Source organism: Dermacentor variabilis, chromosome 5, assembly GCF_050947875.1.
Source record: "Dermacentor variabilis isolate Ectoservices chromosome 5, ASM5094787v1, whole genome shotgun sequence".
NCBI classification, from domain to species: domain Eukaryota; kingdom Metazoa; phylum Arthropoda; class Arachnida; order Ixodida; family Ixodidae; genus Dermacentor; species Dermacentor variabilis.
This window is the reverse complement of record NC_134572.1, coordinates 40,939,534-40,960,965: the sequence shown is the minus strand read 5'-3', so window position 1 is coordinate 40,960,965 and position 21,432 is coordinate 40,939,534. Positions and strand designations below refer to the sequence as shown.

General features: G+C 44.2%; 1 protein-coding gene and 1 long non-coding RNA gene across 3 annotated transcripts; both read right to left on the bottom strand.

Annotated features, from left to right (window-relative positions):
* Positions 1-235: 235 nt before the first annotated feature.
* LOC142582455 (uncharacterized) lies at positions 236-10,023 on the bottom strand. Its single transcript, XR_012828439.1, has 2 exons — positions 9,701-10,023; positions 236-6,246 (listed from the first exon to the last, which is right to left on the bottom strand). It is a non-coding gene; the product is annotated as an uncharacterized LOC142582455 (long non-coding RNA).
* Positions 10,024-10,666: 643 nt separating this feature from the next.
* On the bottom strand, positions 10,667-16,438 carry LOC142582454 (uncharacterized). Of its 2 annotated transcripts, none has more exons than XM_075692200.1 (2): positions 16,142-16,438; positions 10,667-14,563 (listed from the first exon to the last, which is right to left on the bottom strand). In XM_075692200.1, the coding sequence occupies exons 1-2, from the start codon at positions 16,398-16,400 to the stop codon at positions 14,073-14,075; spliced, it is 750 nt and encodes a 249-aa protein (XP_075548315.1). In that variant the 5' UTR covers positions 16,401-16,438; the 3' UTR covers positions 10,667-14,072. The 2 variants fall into 2 exon arrangements, with proteins under 2 accessions (XP_075548315.1, XP_075548314.1); XM_075692199.1 differs by having other exon boundaries at positions 16,142-16,437.
* Between the last annotated feature and the right edge of the window lie 4,994 nt (positions 16,439-21,432).

Genomic DNA, 21,432 nt, shown 5'->3' with positions numbered 1-21,432 from the left:
GTTGGTGAGGTGGTTTAGGCAGGGAATGCCAATTCATGAGGGATGGTCATGGCCACCATGTTCAATGTATGTGCAGCATTAATCAGTTCTCTAGACCGAGTGCACTAATGTCATGGCAGGCCAGCACTTTGTCACATGATACATTTTCGAACCTCGCATGCTTTCTTTGGGGCTGAGAAAATGAAGCATGAAACTAAAATTGGCATGTTGCAGTTTTCAATTAACCATCACTGCATTTGTCCATTCTTGAAACAAATTTTATTGTACCAAATGCATACAGAATGAATTTGTGGAATATCCAAAGTACATTTTGCTTGTTTTGGTCAAGCAGCTGGCAGAACAAAACCACAAAGTTCCAAAGCAGAAAGGTAACACTTCTTTTGAAGTACACAATTGGCGAAACAGTGTTGCTAACACACGAGTGCAAAACTTGCGGCCGAGTAAAAAAAGAAGGGAGCTGCTACACACCACTTGGTTCCTTGACCATTAATTTTTTTCTTTTGTGGCTGATTTTTAAAAATCCTTGCTATAGCAAATGCAAGGACATCAGAAAATCAACGCACAACAGATATTGGTGCTATGGTGTAAAGTAATGAAGATATAATTTTGCATGCACATTATTTAGTCTGAAATAGAGGGATACAGCACAAACATTACTCTTCAATCCCAATAAAAAATATGGAACTCGAGGGCTATGGATAAATCTTGAGGGCCTCGGCTTCTGTAATGTGCAGCTATACTTAAGTACACAAGCGTTTTTGAATTCTGCCTCTACCTGGGTGCAGCTTTGTGACCTGGAATGAAAAGCCACAGCCATCGAGCTGCTGCAGTGGCGACATCACAGTAAAAGGTGATAGCGAAAAATTAAAACAATAATATGGCCATGCAACTTGCACATCAGATAGGTCACCTGAAGCTTCTATTTCCAATTTTTCTGGTGTTGCATAGAAGGACAAAAATTTTGAAAAGTAATAGTGTACAATTTTCATACATTAACAATTATGCATATCTAGTTTTTTTTTTAACCATGCTGATATTTAGCAAAAAGTTTTGAGCACGGAGAGCCCGGCGTTTTTGCAAAGGAGTTTCTAGGTGAGGTGGACACACTTTGCTGCTAATGCGAGTTTCAGAAAATTAATTTTGAAAAATTCAGTCACTTTTTTATTAGTAACTTGGCGGCAGCCTTCTAAATGGCATATTTGGAGGCAGTCGCATGTGAACGCACACCCTTTCTTTTTCTAAATCTCGAAAATTGCACTTATTCTGAAATATTGATTATCGCGCTCAATTGAGTACAATCAAAACTTGGTGCATCCTCCTCCACATCAGGCGGCAGTGCCCTGTCAAGAAGTGTGGGACAAAGCTTAAATGATAGCCTGACATGGCACACTGACGCACATGCTTGCCAGGCAGAGTGTGTCGTATCAGCAGCTACAATGACTGGCCAAGATGTTTCCATCTGATGAGATAGCGGGACCTTCTTTTCTGCGCCTTCTTTTCTTTTCTGTTCCAATATTGCCTCGATTTACCAGTAAAATTCAATGATGAATATCTTGAATTAGGTGCAACTTTCAAGATTTGTAAGAAATGAGAGTGCATTAAAATGTGACTGCCTCCAAATTTGTGGAGTTCCAAAATAGAGGAATTCCTCTGCAAGAATGCCACATTTGCCGCGCTCATAACTTTAAAACAAGAAAATCTGTATGGTAATAAAAGACACCCTGCACGTAACAGTGTGCATTGGAGCATTTCATGCAACCAATATTCAAGCACCTTCTGTCTACAAAGAATTCATAAAGCAAATTTATGCATTAAGACTGGAATCAGTTACGAGCACTGGAAATGCAAACACTGTTACGAACCCTGGTCACATGCCAGGCATTGTGTTGCTGCTCTCTGCGTAGGGCCTATGAATAAAAACCACCTTCAACATCGTACAGTAAGCTACCAATTGCTATGTGTAGGAAGACTTACAGTTCTTCCAATGCAATTATGACCTAGACATTCTAAAGCTTTTCTAATAGTGTACTTTTAGTGAACAAGTACCCCAAACTTGAACAACTCTGAAGCTATAATGCCATTATTATCTGAAAGATGCACTACACATTTTTTTAACGCAGTAAGGAAACATTCATAATCGACAATGCCACCATAGACATGAGAGTCATAATATTGCACTGCGTGCAGCAAGGATAGCACAATCTCGCACAAAAGATTAGTCTCTCCCGCAGCCTTTGAGGCCCCCTTTATTATGTCTCGCTTATGATGCCGTGACATGGTACGAAACCATGATGACGTAACTTATGGTCATGAGTTACTCTTGAATGAAAGCTTGTGCACACATGCATATTCCTGCATTGTAATTCTGGAGTGCACTTACAGTAAGGACACTGTGAAAAGAAGAAAAGGCCAACAGCAAGAACCAGGCGGCGCAGTGCTATTTGCACCTTCTCGGCTGTTGTCGGTTTAAGTCACCTTCACAGCAGCAGAGTCGTGTTATGCGGCGAAGCATATTTAGCATCATGCAGTGAAGCATATCTGAAGTTAAAGGGGACACTGTCACGGGGCCCCTGCTGGTGCTTATGGTTACCCGACACTATCAGCTTAAGTACTCGTACTGTGACCTCTTCATGCATTTGGACAACACCAATCGCCATGTGAAAACCTCTGTTCACTGCTAATCTCGCTAAGAGCCTAAATTGTTTCCAAACTACAAATTTCACCAAGTGGCAAACTTGGCAATGCTTCTGGAACCTCATTCTCAAGTACTTTAATACTACCAGGATGCTTCAATGTCAAACTGGATTGAAAACCTGGGATGAGATTGCGCAAGCTTCTAGCTTTCTGACTGTTTGCTTCACCTTCTACATCAGTGAGTAGGCAGTGTTCAATAGGCGCTCCCGCTTCACCAAGCAGACGACCGCTGACGAAAGCACGGTGAAGGCGAATAATGAGAGCGCAAGCAAACATTCAGAATGCAAGATCTCGCCCTTTGATTTAGAGAAAGGAAGGATAATTTCAACACCAAGGAACCCAAGTATGCGTTCAACAACAAAAGCTTCTGAACGGGCCACTTCCACATCAGCACTGCGGAAAGACTGATTAGCTTATCACCCAGCAGAAATTTTCACTCGTGGCAGAAATTTTCACTGCCACAATCGCAGGTTCAAAGATATTTGCATGATGAAATTTTGGGCCAAAAAGAAGATCCGTTTGAGTGATGGCGTAAGCGTGGTGCCCACTGTTGGCTCGGCTTGTGAAGAGCGACCTGCTGATACCAGACACTCTAAGCAGCTCTTTTCGATGTCTGAATCGATGGTGACATGCACTAGGTGTCCCTGCTCTTTGAACATGTTGAGCTGTTGTCCTTGCTTCATGAAACATTAAGTAACTACAGTTATGACATTGTCAAACAAAAGTGTTGTATTAGAGAATTTTGTTAGCCACGAAGCATAATATCCCTGTACATTATTTGCTATGCAGTAAACTATTTTGCACCTCTGGTTGGTGAAAAAAAATGGATTTTTGCAATACCAGTAGTATTCATATTCGAAAAATATTCGCTTCGCACTTAGGTTTCATTATTCAAATTAGCTTTGAAATTGAAAAATTCATATCTCCACATCCATAGTTTTGCTCAAATACCTGGAGCATAAGTCATTTGAGGACGTAACTTCAGGATTAGCAACAGTATGCCACCAAAGAGTCAACACAGTTCAAATTTTTTTACATTCTTTTACAATTGTTTCCTAATGTACATTCATTAAAACCATCTTAAGCCTCAATAATTGACTAAACTAAACTTTGATAACAGCTGCATGCTTGGATCGAACGGTGCATGTTCCGGCCACTCTAGAGTAGCAGTTTAGGGGAAAAAATATCCGTTACTTAGGAATTCCACTTGGTGACCTTGTGCAGAGAAACCCCGGCTGGACCTTACCATCTGAATCTGCTTCACAATGGCTATCACTGGCTTTTTTGGTGTTCTCGATGGCATCCACTTGCTTGAGAAGCTCGACCTCAATGATGTCTGACCACTGGCAGCACTTATTTCTGTTTATCACAGATGAAAATTGCCTATGAGCTCTTATTTCGCCCAAAACACAGACTTTTGCCACATTTAAGAAAGTGGCACTCTCCAAGTCAGTGTGGTCAGCATGCCTGGCATGCACTTTCATCTCCTGCGTCAGAGTGAGTTACTATCCCAGATTAATGTGCTACAGAGATGACAGAGAGGTTGGCGAAGAAGTTGTGCCCAGACAGATAGAATGATAATATTTATGTCTATTGCAATTCAAAGCCATCTATTAGAGCACCTTGCACCACCAGAGAAATCCTAATGGCTTCCTTTTCTTTCACCTCATAATGCGGGCGGTAACACCCCATTAAATGATCCCTAAGATGGTTTTTGTCAACCCTGAGGAAATCTCTCACAGAAAACTTGTAGACAGTCTTAATAAGTGTTGTCAGATTACTTTTCAATGTGTTCTTTATCATCACTGTGGTGGTCGTAATTTCAATTCATGTGCAGCACTCACACAGTGCGCACTCCTTGCAGACATCTGTAACTAGTGGCAGTTCACCAGCATATTTGAAGGGAGGAAAAAAGAGCATGGCCACACCAACCACACCACAGCATGTGTATGCATCAGATGACATTGTGGAACCTAATTCTATGTCAGCAGGAAATGCATGGCTTCTGTCGCTATTTTGAGTGCAAATATTTGTCCCACGGGTACAGAGAAGTCATTATGGCAACCACATAATCCAGGCAGCTTAGCGCTGGGCAACTGCAATATTTATGAAGCAGCACACTGCATTCAAAGCCAGGCACTGTCACACTTGTCTGGGAAAATCGGTGCTTGTATACACAGGGGCCGGACCATTTCAAACCACAATCACGTTGAAACTCTGTCCACTCTTGTAGGGTGCATTTTCTGTGTAGTCGCTGCCACTGCAGGAATAATTTTCTTCCAACTGCACAAAGAGAAAATTGCAGCACTGTGCTCTGCAGTGCTTGGTGCAAAGGCAGAACAGCCATGAGCCTTCTCCCATCCACAATTCAGAAATCCGCCAATACATAGATGGCTTACAGTGGCATCCCTACAGGCAGCACACACCACCTATATGCCGCCACTTAGTTTGCAACACACTGAGGGTCTCCATGCCTTTATGTAAATGCTCAAATATACTACAGGACAGGATCTTTAGGGAATAAAGGTTGTTTCACGGTCCTCACATCTATGCTGTGACAAAGCCAACTCCAACTGCACAGGTAGAAATTGCTGTGGAAAATTAAATTTTACAGTTCCATGTACCATATTTTCCATACAGTACTATAGTCTGCAGGATCTAATTTGGGCTGAAAAAGCCCCTCTCATTAAGCACCATGGCAAATATTAGTTATAGGTACATTGGTACGTTGGAAGCCGTCAAGGGAGCATTTTCTCAAACAAATATTTCTAATTAGTTCATTATTAAAGGAAATGGAAGAAATTGAAATGTTGCATTTTCACGCTGCCAGGAGGCGAGTGCTAAAAGCAACAGCACTCAACCCCTTTGCCTCCAAGTGATCTTCCTTCTTCATCTTCCCCCATGACGGAGCCAAGGGTTCACGTCACACTCGCATGACAAGCCCCGTCTTTTCTTTCCTTTTTTTCTTCTCTTCCTTTTTTGCTGTGGGGCACACATCCAGGGATGGCATTTAACATTGTTTGGCTTACGAAAGTCACGTGCCATGGTTGGTGATATTGCAGGCAGCACGTTTTACATAGAGACATTTGTGCATGTAACCTTGACTCTGGCTGAAGCAGGGCTTCATTGCGACCATGATGGCATTTGTTTAAAATTTCAGCTGTATTCCCACTGTGCATCATTTTGATAATTTGGAGACAGGATTGTTAGTGTGTGATCTATGCATTGCACTTGTCGGTTTGCAACTTCTAATCTTGGTGAGACGCCTTTTCAAATAACAAAGTGCGACTGAACTTCCTGAAGGCATTTGCCTTCAGGAAGTTCAAGGGAAGCAGCCCACATCCGCATACCTTATTCACAGCTGTCAATTCTTTTTTTGCTGCTGCTCCGTATTAAAGATGGAAACCCAAGACTGTGGAAGTAGCGTGGGCTTGGTGGTCTGGAGCTTACCATCGGTTGTCAGATCGAACCGCTGGCACCAATTCTTACAAACTGTGCACCCAGGTGCTCAGGATCGTGCCGCTGACTGCATTTTGCAGCGGCTCGTGAGTCCTCAGGGGGCCAGGCAGGAGATACGGCAACAAGGCAACGAGTAACAATGAATGTTTACTTCACATTGTTACGGAGTGGTCAACTCTGCAAGTTTCCTGATGGAGAGCGACAGACATGCTAGTTTGATCAAAAACTGAAGGCTCAATTCCATTGGCGAAGACGTCCTTTATAGTGTTTGGAATACCCTTGCTCAAAAGAAGGAGAGAGAAAACACTTTCTACGCTGGCGGCCACCGCTCGATACATGGAAGTGTTCAACAAATTTTCTAACCCCCACTGGCTCAGCAGAAGGAAAGGCACTGAGGTGCGCGCGCACACACACACACACACACACACACACACACACACACACACACACACACACACACACAGAACGCTGGCACCTTCCCTGCCGAGGACGAAGAGAAAGAGCGAATGCACACACGAAGCTTAACCGTCCCACTTGCTGAAGGGAGACAGCACTGTGGAGACTACGCAGACATCAGGGTGTTGTGCAAGCCGTGGGTAAGAAGGTGAAAATGCCTGTACAAATGATAAGGTCTTTTTGCTATTAGGGCCTCCTAGGCGTTTTCCAACGGTTGCAGGCGGTTCGGCGTATTTAAAAGGTCCAGCCTTTCACTGTTGCTTTGGCGCCGCGACACAAATCGTTGACCACACAGGCCAGTCATAACATCAGTTAGACTAGTTCTTGCGCACGCTCAAGGACACTGAGCTTGAACGACGCCATGAATGCTCTGTCTTTTCAGTGCTATTAGAACTGTTCTTGTATTTTCTGTGTATACGAAGTCGATAAATCTCTTGTGCATTTTGCAACGTGGCCTTAGATATCCAAGCACTGAAACGCAGCCACATGATCAGAGTGAGCAGCATTCACTTACATATCGTGAGTTGCCAGAATAAATTGAAGATATTGTGCTGCGACTATCATTACTGCGTCATGAAGCAACCAGAAATGACAGTACCATGCTTCACAATGCGACTTTCATTTCTCCCCTGGTGCGCTTGTACTTCTCTGGTCCCCTTTCCACTGTGTAGGGCTCCCAGAAAAGCTTTTCTCAGGACAGGGGACCATACTGTGCGCTCAACCAGGTGGCACCCGTCACCACAATATTGCCCCAATCAGACTCACCTTGTCATCTCTCGTCCTGTCCAGTGACGTCCTTCACATTTCAAGGATGAAGGTTTAGCACTGTGTTTCCGATGACTCTCTTTAGAGCTCTGGGACAGCGCTTCCGCTGCCAGGGGTAATGCTACAGAACAGCGATTCCACTGACCCCAAGCAGGTACGCCATGTTTGAAGAGACAAAGATAAAACCTTGTGCAGGCTGTCCGGCATGCATATACATCTTTTTCTGCGCCTCTTTCTAAGCAACAATACTTTCACTGGTGAACAGGAAGGCAGCCTTTGTTTCTTTTTTTCATTATCGTTTCTCAGTTTTACAAGGCCATAAAGAAAAATAAAGAAAACAGGAAAGATTGCAAACCAGCCCTGCAATTTTCCTGAATTATTGGAAACGAATATGTGCGAACAGAGGATGCCAAATGAAATGAACAGCCAGGTGCAACAACAAGTGACATCATTCAGGTGGTGCAGGCGGTTTGGCGGGCCCATAAAATGCCTTAACGAGATTTATTTGAGCGTGAACATGGTGAGAAGGCTGCTTCTGCCTTGCAGTGGTGTAAAGACTGCTGCATGTCTGGAGGTCAAAATGCTCATCATTCTATCATACATGGAAGTATTCCGACTATTTAGTGGAGTCATGGGAAAGCCACTCAAGCCTACATTAGCAAAATGTGTAGTACTGATTACAGCGAACACACTCCCTCCATATTCATGCAACCGAATGCAAACATACTGAAACCTGAGGTGTACCTGACGAGCGTACCTGCCAACAGCCCATAGGACAGGAAAGGCAAATCCCTGTGCATGCATAGTGAATTCGTCACTGCTGTGCATGCTCATTTCGGCAAACTGGCATAACAGATGAATTGCGAGTGCAATATGTGACTGTAAAGCACGTGGCGCATCTTTGTCACCATAACTTGAGCTTGGTGAGAATCAAGTGGTTTGATAAATGTACAACAGAGTCAGCAATGGTGGGACAGTTCTTAGAAACTTCACAGCATGCCCGTCTGCCTCTACAATGTAAAAAAAAAATTGGCTTTGATCCAAGAGCCAGATCTTTTTGACTGGGCAACATTCATGCACCAGCTTTGTCAGTTTTTTGATGCTCCCACTACTTGTGCTTAGGTCGCGAGAAAAGCCCGGAGAGAGTATAAAATTCGAGAATCATGTACCTCTTACATTGTGGATGTCCTTGCACTGTGCTGACGCATGAACACCACCACGTCTCAAAATGATCGAATGCGACATATTAAAGGCGCAAACACTGTTACCTTATACGTCCTTGGTATGCAGAACCCCAGCACCTCCACCACTTCTAAGGAACCGCTTTATTCTTGCCGAGCTAGAGCTATGGCGAGGAAGAAGCGACACACACTACGTACGGATGAGGAAGATGAAGGAAAGTCACATTGCGCTCACAATATCGCTAACGTGGTAGTTTCCCAAAGGAAGCGGTCACACCACTGCATATAAAGTGTATGCACAGGGATTCTCATATGTCTTCCCTGTCCAAGGGACTGGTGGCAAGCACCACAGAGCAGCACTGGTCAGGTGCATTCCAATTAAATTCTTAAGAATTGAGAAAAGGCCGATTCAACACAAAGCAACGATCTGACACCCTCGCCAACAAACCTGTTGCACTGGCATTAAGTTTCAGATATTTGCGGCCACACATAGGTAAACCAATGGGCAAGGTTCTGACTGGTGTTGTAGTGAGTACTGCTCCAGGAGGGCACATGTAACCGGCAAACAGAGGCCTCAGGAGAGCATTAGAATATAATCAAGGAGGCGGCAGGGTACCTAAGGGGCAGCGGAGGGATCATAACTGGAAGCAGGGCGGTCCTAAACTGGAAGCAGGTTATGTTGCTCCAACTCACGGACCACCCTGACTCCAGCCTTGTCCGCGAAAGCGGACAGCTGATCTTAAAATGCGTCAGAAAATTCGGAAAGTACGACTTACACACAGCCTACAGACATCATAGATATACTACTAGCACGCGCAGGCCTCGGCGAGCCCCAACCCATAGACCAGTCCGCGTTCTAGCTCTGGTGTCCCCGTTATCGATTTGGTGTCCTGGAGACGCCGCCAATAATATGAAATAGTGACACGTTGTTACTAGTAAAAAACACGATTTAAGCCGCTAACGCTACGTTCAGCACTGCCGCGCCCAACAACTTCTACAACGCCTGTGAGAACTTCACCAAGCAATGGTTGTTCTTGACAATACTAAGAACTTGTGAATTTTGTGTACCGCTCATGCTTAACTTTGTAGTGCACTGTGGCTTAGTGAAGCACTACGATTGCGTGTAGCATACGTACACATCTTACCTGATAGACGGTGAACAGGGTCTTGTACAAATATCCGCTGAAGAAGAAAAGACTACACCTTCACATGTGTTAAAACACATGCCAAACTTGAAAAAACAGACGTACAATGAACCTCCACACGTTAAAATAGCAAAAGCATCACTTAAAAGGCGAAAACTATTGAAAACTTTGCAAGCGCCATGGCAAGCGCAAATCCGCCATTGCTGCTGATATTGATGTTGATCAGGCTGTCCCCTTGCGATCGAGTCGGCAAGCGCGTGGAAGCGCGTTTCCTTATTCTATGGAAGCGCAATTGGCGCAATGTAGCCAAAATAAATAAAGAAAACTGCATCAATTCCAAGTACACACACGCAAAAGAAAATCGTCGGGATTCTCTATAACGACGTTTCCAACCCCTTGACCGATATTTCATACAGCTCGTTGCATTAATTAAAATACCCGCAGTGCATTGTTTTCATAACGCGCTAAAAAAATTTTGCGCTTAAGCTTACCCGCACAAACACGCGGCGCAAATTCGTAGAACGCCACCAGTGCAGCCCCCCACCCCCCAAGAATATATATGACTAGTCAATAATAATAGCATGTAATTATAACGTGAGCGTCGGCGCAATCAATGGAGAATTCAATTTTATTTGTTATAGAAAATCAAATGCAATGCAGTAAACAATGGATAGAATTAAGCATATAGCTTCGAGTCTAAAAAAAATCTGCCTTGAAACTTGACGTGGTGACGCGGCAAATTGTGAGTATATGATTGAAAATAATTGCTATAGTGTGTTCGTGTATGAGTAAGCTTCTCAAAAGGAGTTTCAAGTGTTTCCATGGTATGGTAAGCTTATATCTTGATTCCTCAAGTTTTTTTTTTATTCATATAGGTCAATTATGTTTAAAAAGCGAATTGGAAATCCCAATGGTTTTGTTTTTTACCGGGGGAACACAGAGTTGAGCCACTGTTTTGAAACAAACTTTTATTTAAAGTACTTACAAGTAACACCGACACCCTCGCTCATAACAAAACAACTTTCACTCACTGTGTCCAGACACTTGGTTCAAGTTGCATGTAATGCTTCATCTCCAAGCTTTGCGTGGTTTCTTAAAGGCATTGTGAAATCTACACTGTGTTTTTATTTTACACCTCCTCATCTCATAGTACAAGATCTGAAATGCGTGAACAAGAAGAATCAGCCCAGCACATATTCACAGAAATGAACTCTTCACAGTGCAGTTGACAAGTGCAAAAATTACAGCAGAAACTGCCAGTCACATGATATGAGCAAAACATAACTGTTCTTTTTGCGGGAAAGCCTCCGTCCCATGCCGACATTAACCCATATGGTGGTCATCACTGGCAATGTTTGAAAGATTTTCATAAAATAGAGACTGAATGTCTGTAGTATTTATCATAAGGGAAGTAGAAACTCGCACGTCTTCTAAGCAGCCCTTTGCAGTGCTAAATGTATGCTGGCTATTGATAGTAATAAATAGTATGACTGTTACAACTGTTAAACAAGACAAAAGCTCACAGGAATATGAAGGCTTGAAGTGATAAACAGTGTTTGGAGGGAGAATGTAGCTGGAGTGAACCTTTTGACAAAGATTTGTCTTCGTCAGTGCCGCAATTAAGTTCGGCACAGCAATCTTTATGCACCTTTAGCTCACTTTCCCACACCCTCAATGTAGGATGAAGAGGAGAATAAGATAGTGCGTAGAATGAAGTTGAAGTGTAGAAAAGAAATGGGGATAGAGAAGGTAGGAGCACTGTTGTAGATTATTCTTCCAAGGTTACTCTTCCAAAAGAAAGAAAGAAAAACATTAAATGTGTAAGGAAGCATTGCCAATTGTTATTATGCCTACTCAAGTAAGAGATGCACCATAAGGGATGCAATATAAAACTGATCTGATATGTAGGGTGGCCTAAAGCTTTCTGCATAGTCTTTACAATCATTATGACACTGTCGGCTGCAGCTAAATATGCAGAAGTTTTAATTGAGTGCTCATGACCAGAGCAACTTATCCAGACTGCACACAATACCATTGCATATGCCCTCTATTTTGGTAATCTGAAAAATAAAAGTTTATTCAAATGGGCAATAAGAACATCACATGGAACACAAAATCTAGATCGAATTATGAGGCATGCCACAGTGTGGGACTCAGTATTATTTTTGACCACCTTGGGTTTTGTGATGTGCACTTAAATTCAACTACACACTTTTTTTTTTTTTCATTTCACCACCACTGAAATGCAGCCACCTTTGCTGGGATTGAACCCGCAAGCTCGAGCTCAGCAATGCAACATCATAACTACTGCGCTACTGAGTGTTTACGCAAATTTATAAGTAGCAAAACACATTGGAGGCTTTTGCACACTGAAGCACTACACACCATCCAATGCACTTCCTTACATCTATGTACAGACATACTTACCAACGGTTCATATGACAAGCATGGAGGCGTGCTCTAACACACTACCATCCAACAGCTGCCACATACCAGAGATGACCACTGGGTTTGTACCTATTTTCACAGAACACTTACCAGCAGCTCATACAACAAGCATGGTGGCCTCTCTCGTGCTCTAACACACATACCATCCAGCTGTGACATATGGCTGCACACCACAGACAAAAACAGACGGGCTAATCATCAGAGACCACATGTCATGATTTGTTAACATGCGAGCCCTCAACCTGCTTCAATAAGGCATGACAGCACAGCACTACTGCACCACTTCGCTCTTCCTAACTGCACTGGAGGCTTGTTACCAGTAATCGTGCCCTGCTGACGTGGTTATCTCTTCAGTTTCTATGTTGCTGTCCCTAAGCTGTTATTTAAGGACTTCCTTTTGAGCTTCAGTGGGCCTTGAAAGGCTAGATGATGGCTGCCACAATCTAGGGTTTTTTGTAGAGTGAAACCTTAACAGGCGCACAACTTTTTTGTTGGCTGGTTTATTTGAATGGTCTGGCATCTTTCTTTTTGGGTCACTTTCACTTTCAACAAGCATGAAAACTGGCTCAAACAAATTGTTTGCCTTCTCAGCCACACCCTCAGAGACTTCACCATCTGATATTTCCTGTCTGACTGAGTCCATTTTTGCTCTTAAGAGTGCTGAGCTGGACACTGCTTTGGCTGCTTCCAGCTTTGTTATACTCTGTACAATGTGCAATGCCCGACTTGCCTCACATGCTTCTTCGGGTGAGCTCTCATGGGCCTTGTTGCTGCTAGTTGGATTAGCGTTGACCACAAAGTGAATGTGCTTGCACACTGTAAAGTGTATAAGATGGTCATAGCAAGTGCACATATAAGTATGCACACACACTGCGCATTCCTTGCACCTCAAAGGACAGCAAGCACCATCTCCCACTTTTGACACTTTATATGAGAGCCCTTTAATAGACTGAGATGGCACAGCCCATATGCCATCTTCATTTAATTTGGCACAAGCTGCCATTTCACTGCCAGACCTGTAGTTCTTCTGAATTCTGCTCAGCTTCTTACCCTTTGCGCCTTTCATCATCTGGATAGCCCTTTTCATTAAAAAATGATTTGTCAAGTCCATGAGGACAGAAATTAGTTTGTCACCATGCTTATTCTGTTTTCTCTCCAGCATAGTATGCTTTAACGTCCTGTGCTTGCTCTCAACGTGCATGTTAGTGTTGACAGCTGCTCTAGTCCTAAAGCAATAGGCCCACTCTTGCGGCCTAACTGCATAGTGGTCATTGAAGTACTTCAGGAAGTCCCTCAGTTTTTCTTCCTCACTAGAAAGGAATTGCTTAAAATAATCTTCAAATGCCTTTTCCGCGAGGAACTCTAAGAGTAGCCACACACTATGGTAAACATGTGGCCTTAGCTGTTTCTCTACACACTCGAGTATCTTCTTACGCCAATTGTTTTCCACATGCCAGGCACAGAGAAGTTTCTGTTGTGCAGCACCCATGACCATGGACCATGCTTTGTAGAATTGCGACGCATCATCAGATATCAATGTCTTAGCAGCCACTTTTTTGGCCATGGCTGACTCCAGATATTTGAAGAATGCTGTCAAAGTTTGCTCGTTCATCCGGTTGCAGATGAAATAAGCTATAGCTACACCTGATCCTACTTTATCTAGCACCAGAAGAGTGGTCAGCTCAAACTGGTACTCTGTAGTTCCATGTGTGGATTCAAGACATACAGTACCTGCAGGGCCCAATTTTTCTAGTAGCTCCTTCTGAGGCTCTGTCATCAGAACAAGAGCAAAGTCTGCTGAAGGAAATGTACCACTTGGGTCCACTGCACCTTGTGCCTTGTACAGGCGGACAAGTGTTTCACCTTTTTCTTTCATCACAAGCACCCACGTGTCTACACTGATAGCGTCATTAGTGTGACAATGTTATGGAGCAGCAATGTTAAACTGCTGTTTGATGTTATGCAGGGTTGAGCACTCTGCCAAGTGCACTGGCCTCAGCTTGGATGCCACAGATGTTCTTACTCGCTTTAGAATGGTTTTCATGGGCACACCCCTTTCTAGGTTCTCTGCTACGCTGGCCTTTTCCTTGTCGCTCATTCTCAAGTGCTGAATTTCTGGCTTATGACCGTAATGGTTTCTTTGATACCTGACTTTTATGGTGGTGCCTTCAGGTGTCGGACTCTGAGTATTGTCCATTGTGACGGTAATAAATGAAAGACATATCTTACCGGACCTACAGCTCCCCTGACTTTTCTCCCGACGGTCACTATGACCTTCCTTTTTCCTTGCCTCGCCTGATCTATTACAGTGATAGTGGATCCTTGTCCCTCCACTGGCCAGCTTTTCGGAGCCCGTGCGCAAAATGACCCAGCAGTTCTGGCTACTCTCTTCTTCTGCTTTCCATTCATGAAATTCTGTAATAAACGCACAAAATAACATTAGATAGTGACAAGTACCTTGGGGAGAGAGATACAAACAAAAATAATCACATTGAAGGTCTTGGACATGGGCTAATGTAGCATTTATTTTACTCCCTCACCTTCAATTCGACCGTGTCATGAGGTCATCCTTGATATTGCTTAAGTTTCTGTTGAAATTGAATTTCAAACGCGGTGCACCATAACTTCAAAAAATTTATCATATTAGTTTTGTTTTAATAAGAAACAAATATGAAACTTAAGCATGATCTATGCTCACTCCTTCCTCAATATTGAATAAGACTGTACATTCACAGCAATGCTGTTACAATAAGACAAAGACGAACTGAGAGCACGTGGTGCAAGCTACGCCCCAGAACAGTGTGAATCCCTTCCCTCAGTTTCTTCTTGAAAAGCTCCTTCTTTTCAATAAGAGCTTGATTTTTTACTGTACATAGGGGCTTGGCGAGGGAGTGTTCCATCGTCACGCGGTTATGATCTGGCTTGGGCATGCGCCTGGTTCGAAGAGGCAGCATTATGTGCCATTTCAATAAACCAGTTGCTAGTCTGCGTTCTTCCTGTCTTCTTGTACGTTGGTGTCTTTTCCCAAGCGCAGTTTACGTTCACAAAAAGATGTCTTACCAAGTAGCCTCTCCTAACACACTCTTCTTAAAGAAAAAAGGATTGCGCGTGCGTCAAATTTCGCTCTACCTTATGAAATCTACAACCAGAGTCCTTCAATTGAAGGACTGTGGTACTACTAAAGAATTTTCCCAAAGTACGCCGGGAGACCAAGCCGCTGACAGCCGCAATTGCAAGTGTGGTCCTGGACCTACGTCGGCCTGCATTCGGACCTATTGCGGCCTGCACTGAGGCGAAGACTACACCACGCACGCAAGTAGCGCAGAGCAACGTCAGAACGCAGAGCAAATTCCTCCTCTTGTTTAAGTAAAAAAAAAAGGGGGGGGGGGTTGCGCGAGCGTCACATTTCGCTCTATTCTATGAAATGTACTGCTAAAGAGCTTGCCCACAATACGCTGGGAAACCATCCCGGCGACATCCGCAAATTCAACTGTGGTCCCGGTTCTGCGTCTCTGCCGCATTGCGACGTGCATTGAGGCGAAGACTAGGCCACGCACGCACGTGGCACAAAGCAACGTCAGAAAGCAAAACAGCTTACTCTTGTCGCTTAAAAAAAAAAAAAAGATGTACAAACGTCAAATTTCACTCCACTTGCTGTGCAGAAAAGCAGACCATGCCAAACGTATGTGTTGTAGTGCATCGCGGAGAGCGCGCACACGACTAACTAGAGATGGATAAACAAAGAATTAAATTATATTTAACGAGGATACAAACTTCAATATGCCCCAAGGAAATAGATTAGGCACCTGCGCAAAAGCTGCTCTTCGCGAAACAGATGGAGAGAGAGAAAACAAAGGCGCAAGGCATAACCAACTACTTTTTAGAGGCACACTGCGCAACAAGAAATTAAAAAAAAGTCCGAGATATAATATTGCGTTTCAACATCATTTGCTCACGATGAATGAGAATAAACTTAATAAAACTGTTCCTCACCCTTATCGTTCCGGAACACCAGGTGCACGTACTCAGCATCGAAGCTGTGCGCTGCGATATGGTGCTCCGAATACTTCTCCATTGTAGGCAGGGAAGTGCCACATACGTCGCATTTCATCAATTTCTTGACATCCACGGCCATTTTGTGAACATTCCTGATGTGTTGCAGCATGTTCTTCCTCTGGGTGAATAGTTTGCTGCAAAATTCGCAGCGACGATCGTCATCGCCGATGGCAGCTCGATCACAGACCTGCGCCATTCCGATGCGGAGTAGGCAAGAGCAGGAAACGCCGCGAGCAGAACTCGCGGCGTTTGGAAACACGTGGTTTCCGTGTCATTGCATGCACGTGGGTTGTTGATTCCGGCGGCAATACAGGGAAGAAGCCTCCCCAATCACGTGACACACTAGGTATTCTGTGGCCTCATAGGGACATTTGGAAACCGACTTAGGGAACCAACATCCGGGAACGCAGGGTCACGTGGATGCTGCCTTCTATTGTTCACCGGCCTCAGCCGGCCTGCGGGGAGACGCTCGTGTATGGAGGGGCTTTAGTATGGGGTTCTTGCATTGCCCAGGGGGCGCTGCGAAAATGGTGCTAAAAAGCGCTCTGTGTCCTCAACTGGGTAGTACCAAGCTCGGTCGTCTGCTTCGGAAAGCACGTTTACAATATGAACCCGCCACTTTCGGTTTTGTTGTACCACGGCTTGCAGCGAATATCGGGCGCCGAAGATTTTTGCAGGGGTGGCACACTGCGTAAAGGCAACAACCTATGCAACACCGAAAACGTGTTCGAAGTTCAAGAAATAAGCGGCGAAGCTTTAGCGCGGTGTCAATTGCAAGTGAAGTGAGTCGCGTACGAAGTTGAACTTCAGGTAAGGTTTGCACGCGCTAGATTCAGGCGCACAAACGCGAGGAAATGCTTGCTATAAATGAATTCACAGCAGCGATAAGCCGACACCATGTGTACGGAACTGCTCGTGCGCACGACGGTACGCGCCGCGACGGCAGCGGTCTTTCAGCCAGTGTTGCCACGACACATTAAAAAATAGTAGTAGATTTTTTCGCGAAAAATCAGTAGAAATCAGTAGATTTTTAATTTCAATTTTTGCACTCAGTTTATGAGCCCACGAATTCAGTGCTTATATTAGTACTCTGTTGAAGTATTGTAGCTTCCAGGAAATAGTACAAAAATTGACCCCGAGTTTCTTAGCGATACTTTTGAAAAACCCGGGGATCCAGAGAGCCATTGTCAAGCACGAATTTAAAAACAGCGAAGCCCTCCGATGGCCTATTCAAAGGCGTCAGGTGGTAGTTAGTACCTGAAAGCTTTAGAGTATAGTATCTTCTAGACAGGAATAATTGGAGATCGCTGGGAGAGGCCTCCATAGAGGCCTCCGTGCTGCAGTGCACATAAAAATAGGTTGGTCAAGATGATGATGATGATGGTGGTTTCATAGTTGTGGAGTTCGGTAGTCCACCCACTTTCACAAATTCACCGCCTCACCGTTTCCCATAGAGCATAGAAACTCTATGCCTTTTCCCCACTTTGCTCAAAGACAGAGGTAGCGCCACGTTTGAGAGTCTGGAAACGCTGGAGTGTATGTTAAAGGGACACTAAAGGTTACTATTAAGTCAACGTGGACTGTTGAAATACCATCCCAGAAACCTCGAAACGCTTGTTTCGTGCCAAGGACAGACTTATTTTAAGAGAAAATGCGTTCTGAAGCGTCCGCGTACCTCTAGCGCAGTTCAAATCGCCCGCCCTCCGATCGAGGAGTGCTTCGCCACAGCCAGGGCTCAATACGACCCAAGCTGGCACGACCCAGATGTAGTTTCCCGCACCGCCACCAGGCGCCGCTACTATACCTCAAACTCCAGCGCAAGGCGCCCATAAGCTGGTACTTCATTCTGTGACGCTAACTTCGACGCTCGTCGCAATGAACCCTGACACCGACAGATTGGCTCGCGATGGTGGGCTCAACTTCAGCGATTTGAGCACCGACGAGCGCGACCTGCTGCTGAGGGCTCGCACTGCCGGCGTCGTTGCGTACTACGACGGCGGCCTCGACACCGGCTCTCCGGAGCGGGAAAGCAACGAGGGCTTCCCACGACATCACATGGACGTGGCATTCTCGCTGCTTGTTCCAAATGAAAGTTTCGCGAGTCAGCAGAACCCTCACAGCACGACGCGACAACGAAACTACTGAAACTCCAAAGCGTGCGCGGCGCAGAGTTGAGCGCGCAGAGTCGAGCGAAAACGAAACCTTTCGAACACCCATATTACTGAAGGGAACGTCAAAATGTTATTTTTTCTTAGAATCGAATAGACGTAGACAAGTAGCATTTTTTTCCGTCTTATAATCGAATGAAATGATATTTTTAATACTAGTAGTTGAGTATTAGTAACACAAATTATGAGGAGTCCTTTCGTCATCGGGCTAGTACCGGAATGTCGCTGGGGGGTCTCAAATCGTGTCATGCATTTACCTCAATTTCTCGGTTACTAAAGCTCTGTTCGCGATTATATTGACGCCTTAGACGTTCTAGAACATTGCTCTACCACTTTAACTTGAGTTTCTGGTAACCTTCAGTGTCCCTTTAACCTCGGCTGCCAACCACGTTTTTTTTCTCTCTGGCTAGGTGGCATCAATATAACCTCTGTAAACTCTATAACCATCCATCCGTCCCCTGTACTGAAAAAGTTGCAGATTTCGCTTTCGTTTCAGTAGAAAAGCAAGAAAATCAGCAGATTAAAGCGCTTTATCACTGAATCAGCAGAAAAATTTAAAAATCAGTAGATCTACTGATAAATCAGCAGCCGTGGCATCACTGCTTTCAGCACGCCGCGATGTACGAACCACGACCTACTGAACTCCAGACCGGCACAGATCTCCCTCCTCCAGCACGCCTGGTCTGGTTCGCCCCTTTTGCCGCTAGGGAAAGAACGTACGAGCAGAGTGGCGCTAGTTATAAGCTGTTCGCTGTCGTCTGCTTCCGCGATCTGTTCAGCGCTTGTCTTGCCATTTCGGCAGGCACAAAGCGCTTGTATTGGTGGTAAATGAATAAATTCACAAATATACAAAAGAAGACATATTTGCGAATGCTTTGCGTTTGAATAGTGAAACTAGAAGAGGAGGAGCGGTGCAAGAAATGTAAACAACGAGCATAGGTGGCCGCTGCAATGCTAGATCAACGGCATAAATTTCCCTTTCCTAGCCTCCTTAAGAGACTGCAAAAGTGTTTAACAAGATTCATAGGATAATCTAGCTTTTTTTAGTTGATTACTGACAGCCTAATGTCGCAGATGAAATTAGGATTTACTGCTGTGTGCCGTAGTGAAAGGCAGATGACCCGGTAAAAGCATAGTAAAATTATTCACGAGGAAGTCCTCCTCCCGATATGTGCAATAGGCTGATCGATTCTGTTTCAAGGGAAGGTGAGCATATCTTGTTTTTAATATCGTTGGATATCTAGCTCAGTAGAAAGCTTGCAAAAAATTAAGCGATCCCAGCTGGTGCTTTAAAACGTGCTGCACTGCAGGCCTTAATTAAATCGTGCCACGGAACTCTTTTCAAACTGTAAAGCTAGCTTTTCTGCGTGGTACGGCGGCGTGTGTACGTAATTCACTTTTTGAACTCGCGACGCATTCACGGACAACTTTTGAGAGTTAAACTGAGTGGTAATCGTTCTGTCGTCGAACATTACGCGGTGGCTTCAAGTTTCTAAAGAGTGCAGAAGCGAATTTTACAACGTGTACAATGAAACTGTTGTGTACATTGCGAACAATGTTATTTATAATATTCTGCTTGAAAAATGTAACGCTTAGAGAGCAGCGGACTACACGCCTCGACATTGTTTAGGTTCGGGCAGTAACTTTTGGTGCCAAGTGACCGATCAAAGCCTTGTGACATCAGTGTCACTGTGTTAGCAAAAATCATCAACTAGACAAGCAGTTCGTAACAACGCAACAGCTGCCGTACTAATTACAACGCCGCACAGCCGCCCACCACGCAGCAGACGAACAGGTTATAAAATCGCCACCTACGGCCGTCGGTTGAACGAAAGTGGGCGCAAGCTGCTCCCATAGAAGCCGGATATCCGGATATCTGTGCAGGTCTGGAGTTCCAGTAGGTCGCGGTCGTATCTTGCCGCGCCTGTGCGGATCCCAAAATGCGCTAGCGCGCTCGGGTGTCTTTAGGAAAGTGGACGTACAAGCAGTGGACACGTTAGCGTATATCAGTCTTGTTTAAATAAGGTTGCAGATTACCATTGCCTTGCTCTAGAATAAAGGAAAATTTTATATATTAGGCTAAAAGGAAACGGCCACCACCAAAGTTCCGAGACCCCCCATGCAATGAAGATGCTAATTAACGTAACGCCAGATGATAATGAATAAAATAATACTTACGTTTGTTGCATGTACTGCTATTTCTCATGCTACATTTTCAGTTTTAATTGCTTTTTGTTCTGATAGCTTTCATGATTGATCAACTTCTACACCAATGCTTTCCAATGCTCTTCACTGCATGCTTGGAAGTATTCAAGCTATTAAACTGGGAAGGCTTAGGAGTACGGATCGACAACGAATATCTCGGCAACCTTCGGTTTGCCGATGACATTGTTCTATTCAGCAATACTGCAGACAAGTTGCAACAAATGATTGAGGACCTTAAGAGGAAGCTTTAGCTCGGGCCCAACTCTGATGCAGCCTATTCAAATACATGTAAAACGCAAATATGCTTTTGAGATAACCCTTGACTGAATTTAATGAAATTTGTTGCATTTGAAAGAGAAAGTTAAATGCTAGCGACTGTTGGAAGCAGAATTTCAACTTGGGGCCTGAATTTTGTGAAAATGATTTTCAAAAATTCAAAAGCTCGAAAAATATAGACGCACAAACCTTATAAATTAATAGATCTTATCAATAGATTAATAGATGATTGCCAGTCAGCCTCCAGAGTCTGTGAAGAAGTACGTTTACTTAGGTCAGTTAATCACGGGGAACCTGATAATGAGAAGGAAATTCATAAAAGAATAAAAATGGGTTGGATCGCATACTGCAGACACTGTCAGCTCCTGACTGGAAGCTTACCATTCCCATTGAAAAGGAAGGTGTACAATCGGTGCATTTTACCGGTGCTGACATATGGGGTAGAAACATGGACTGTCAAAGAAGCTTGAGAACAAGGTAAGGACCGTGTAAAGAGCGATGGAACGAAGAATGCTAGGCATAACGTTGAGACAGAATGAGAGCGGTTTGGATCAGAGAGGAAATGGGTATAGCCTATAT